This window comes from Solanum lycopersicum, chromosome 1 (assembly GCF_036512215.1).
Source record: "Solanum lycopersicum chromosome 1, SLM_r2.1".
NCBI lineage: Eukaryota > Viridiplantae > Streptophyta > Magnoliopsida > Solanales > Solanaceae > Solanum > Solanum lycopersicum.
The window spans coordinates 63303755-63308217 of NC_090800.1; the positions used below are offsets into that span (position 1 = coordinate 63303755).

The 4463-nt window shown below is 34.6% G+C and overlaps 1 protein-coding gene across 1 annotated transcript; it reads right to left on the reverse strand.

Annotated features, from left to right (window-relative positions):
- Positions 1 to 2834: 2834 nt before the first annotated feature.
- Positions 2835 to 3374, reverse strand: LOC104647075 (uncharacterized). Its single transcript, XM_010321648.1, has one exon. The coding sequence runs from the start codon at positions 3372 to 3374 to the stop codon at positions 2835 to 2837; it is 540 nt and encodes a 179-aa protein (XP_010319950.1).
- Positions 3375 to 4463: the final 1089 nt, after the last annotated feature.

A 4463-nucleotide genomic window follows, 5' to 3' on the forward strand; every position in this document is an offset into this window, starting at 1 on the left:
TAAACTAAACTCCCTACTCTCTGACCTTCCTTTTAATTAGCACAAGACTCTCACCCAAAACTATAATATAAAATACACGCTCAGTAAAGAAAAAAGACAGACAAAGAATATACACAGAGAACGATAGAGAAAAAAATATACAGAAATAAATATATACACAGACTGAGATGAAATACACAGAGAAAAAAAAGGCAAGAACAAAAGCAAAGAAAAGTCAGTTTTTCTTTTGAGAATTAAATCTAGAGTTACAGGTTCTGCTCGTGGTTCCAAGTTTGTGGATCCTTAAAATTGTTTTTGTGGTACCAATATTCACGCAAGGTAACTCTAAATTCTCGCATGATTTGAGTGAATTGCTTGTACGAGATTCGATTTCGATGATATGAGGTTCTTTAAATTGCATGTTATTATTATTATGTAATACCAATTTGTGATGTATGTTGCGATTATTTTGAGAATTTATGAATGATTAGGGAAACATAATAGAAAATGCTTCTTGTTAGGAGAAAAATAAAAAATAAAAGGTGTATTATATATTATTATTATTATTATTATTATTATTATTATTATTGTCTTATGACCTTTAGATAAAATTCATATAAATTTTTTTTGGTGATACTTAATTTTGAATAGTTAATATTCTTTTCTTTGAGCCTAGTTTTTCACTATAGAAAATTTATAGACTTGTCAGATTAGGATATAAACTAAAGCTTAATCATAAGTGATTTAGAAAGACTATGCAGAACATGTTTTAGTATTTTTTAAAATATATTATGAAGATGAAAATAATTTTACTTAAGAACACTAGTAGGATGATTATCACATTAATTAAAATTATTGAGATATATTATTAAGAGGATACATGAAAATAATTTAGAAATTTTTAATAAAAATAAAAATAAAAATAAAAAATAAATCGGAAGAAGAAGAAGAAGAAGAAGAAGAAGAAGAAGAAGAAGATTCTGATGATGATTCTTCAACATGAGACACACTATCCATAATCATTCCACTCAAAACATTCGCAACCACATTGGCCTTGTCGGGGTGGTAAAGGACACTCATGCTGTAATGCTTCAAAAGTTCCAACTACATTCTTTGCCGGGGATTCATTTGTTTTTGAGTGAACACATATTGAAGACTCTTGTTGTTGGTAAGTACATCCACATATACCACATGTAGATAATGCCTCTATATTTTTAAAGCAAACACTACAACCGCTAATTCAAGGTCATGAGTTGGATAGTTCTTCTGATGCACCTTGAGTTTTCTAGAGGCATAAGCTATCACCTTACAATGTTGTATAAAGACACAACCCAAACCTACTCGAGAAGTGTCACAATACACTGCAAACACTTTGGTACCCTCTGGTAAGGTCAACACCAGAGCAGAGGTAAGCTTATCTTTTAACTCTTGGAAACTTCTTTCACAAGCCTCTGCCCACTCAAACTTAACCTTCTTTTAAGTTAGTGTTGTCAAAGGAGAAGAGATAGATGCAAATCCATTGACAAATATCCTATAATACCCAGCTAAACTCAAGAAACTTTGAATATTGGTTAGAGTTAAAGGTCTAGGCCAATTTTTAACAACTTTTGTTTTCTTCAGATTGGCCTTCATACCCTTACTTGAGATATTGTGACCAAGAAAAAATATCGATCTCAATCAAAATTGACACTTGATATATTTAGCAAAGAGTTGATATTCCTTGAGGACTTGTAATACTACCCTCAAATGGCCCATATGCTCATCATCTCTCTCAAAATATACCAAGATATTATTGATGAAGACAATTACAAAAGAATCAAGTTAATTCCAGAACACTCTATTCAAAAGGTCCATAAAAGCCACCGGGGCATTTGTTAACCCAAATGAAATTACTAGGAACTCATAATGACCATACCTAGTTCGGAAAGACATTTTAGAAATGTCCTCACCTCTCACCCTAAGTTGGTGACATTCCAACCTCTGATCGATTTTCGAAAAGTAACTTTCTCCTTGGTGTTGATCAAACAACTATTGATCCCAAGGAGAGGATATCTATTCTTTATTGTAACCTTGTTCAATTGTTGGTATTTAATACACATTTTAGAGACCCATCTTGCTTTTTCACAAATAATACCAGAGTGCCTAATGGGGATGTGCTTGTTTAAATAAAAACATTGTCAAGAAAATCCTTGAGTTAAACCTTCAACTCTTTCAACTCGGCCGGAGACATCCGATAAGGAGGAATTGAAATAGGTTTCATATCATAATACAAATATATGTAGAAATCTATTTCGTGTTTAGGAGGAACTTCGGGTAAGTCATCGGGAAAAACATCCAAAAAATCCTTCATTATAGGGATCGACTCAAAAGGAAGAGATTCGGATTATAGGTCCTTGAAGCTCCAACATGATAGAGACATCCGTTATTAATAATCTTACAACAAGCTTTTAGACAAGAAATGATTCTATCTCTAGGGATTGAGTTTCCCCCTTCCATACTAAGACGGGTTCATTAGAAAATTGTAACTTGACTACCCTTATTCTACAATAAATAGAAGCAAAACAAGAATGTAATCAGTCCATCCCCAATATGACATAAAAATGCTACATATAAAGTTCTACAAAATCGAGAATGTAACTCTATTAGACAAAAATTTGGGACAACTCCTAAAGACTCTTTTAGCAATAACGGAGTCGCTCACCCTGAAAAGGTTCAATCAAAACATCGGGTAAAACATTAAACTTCACATCCAATTAAGGAGTTACAAAAGGTAAATTTGCACCGGGATCTAATAATGCATATACATTAATGGAAAATACTCACAATATACCGGTGACAACATCGGGATAATTCTCTTAATTACCCCTAGAGAGGAGAGCATAGAAGCGGTTATTCTTAGAAGCATCTGAACTAGGACCACTTGCTTGAGCTTGGATATTTCCCTTTACTTTACTTTTTACCATAGTACAATCCCTCACCTTATGGCCACTCTTTCCACAACAAAAGAAATTATCCTTTCCAACTAGGCATTGACCCACATGCTTCCTATCACATTTGATAGAAGTAGATTTCTCACTTGGTGAATCACCACCTCTTCCCCTTTGGGGTCTAGGGTTAGATACACAATAATTACGAGCCTTGGTGAAATTAGAAGGAACTTGGTTGAAGAAACTCTTCTTGAAATTAGGTTTGTCTTGAACTTCCAACCTTCCCTTAGAAGTACCTCTTTCATAAGACTTTGTCTTCCTAGTATCCCTAATCTTCCTCTTAAGCCTACTCTCTTCAACTTGTTGAGAATGCATTCTCAAATAAGAAATGTCCATGTTGTCATGAAGCATCACCAAACAATACTCCTCAACTAGATCATCAGACACTCCCATCACAAAACAATTCATTTTATCTCTCGGATTTGACACCAAAGAAGAGGCATACTTAGATAACTTAGTAAATTTAAAAAGTACTCTAGTACACTTACACCTCCTTGACGAAGGTTGATAAACTCTTCCACTTTAGTCTCTTTTTTCTCCCTTGGAAAAAACTTATTAATAAATGCGCTCTGGAAAACCTCCCAACACAGGACCTTCTTTCAAAGCCCTACTGTTCCACCATTGAGTATACTAAGTTTGAGCCACATCCTTGAGTTAATAAGCGGGTAGCTCGACCTTCTCATTTGAACTCACCCCCATAGAATAAAAGATCTTGTAAACCTAATAAAGAAAGTCTTGGGGGGTATTTATTCACCTAAGACCCAAAGAATATTGGAGGATTCATCTTAGTGAAGTCCCTCAAACGAAAATCTATAATGCTAGCATTTTAGTTCACTCAGGGTCCAACTTCAGGGTTTTATAAAGACACCATAGCTTAAACTTGAGTGGTTACAACTTGATCTTGAGTAATCATTGCTTGATCCAAACTTAGAAAAGCCTAATTTATTTCTCCATCCCTCATAGCTGGAGGATTGACCGAAGCTTGGTCACTAAAAAAATTTGTTTTTGAGGAGGAGCTTGATTGCGTTGTGGAGGAGCTTGGTTGTCTTGGGGAGGAGCTCTCGCATTAGCTATATCTTCCTCAAGCCTTCTTGCGGCTACCATTCTAGTAGTCATAGCCTATAACTTCAATAAAATGGTTAGATGAAAAGGACACATAGAGTAAAGACTTTTGAGGAATGACATAGGAATACCAATAATATTTGAATTTCCTAAGCATCACATAGCTTCTCATTCATAAGTGTAGCACACTTCACAAGTATGAACAAGAGTCTACATAGACGTGGTTTAGTGAGACATCAATCCTAAGGTTACTCAATCTCATGCTCTGATACAAAGTTTATCAAGACCGGGGAGCACACCCTAGATGTAATCAGCGTCTTCATCTTTGAAGAGACCTTAGACTAACCCTTACCATACATCATGGCATATCATAGGAGAGAAAATGCAGAAAATTAAAAACTTTTGCATTAGAAGTATACTTAGACTTCCCATTTA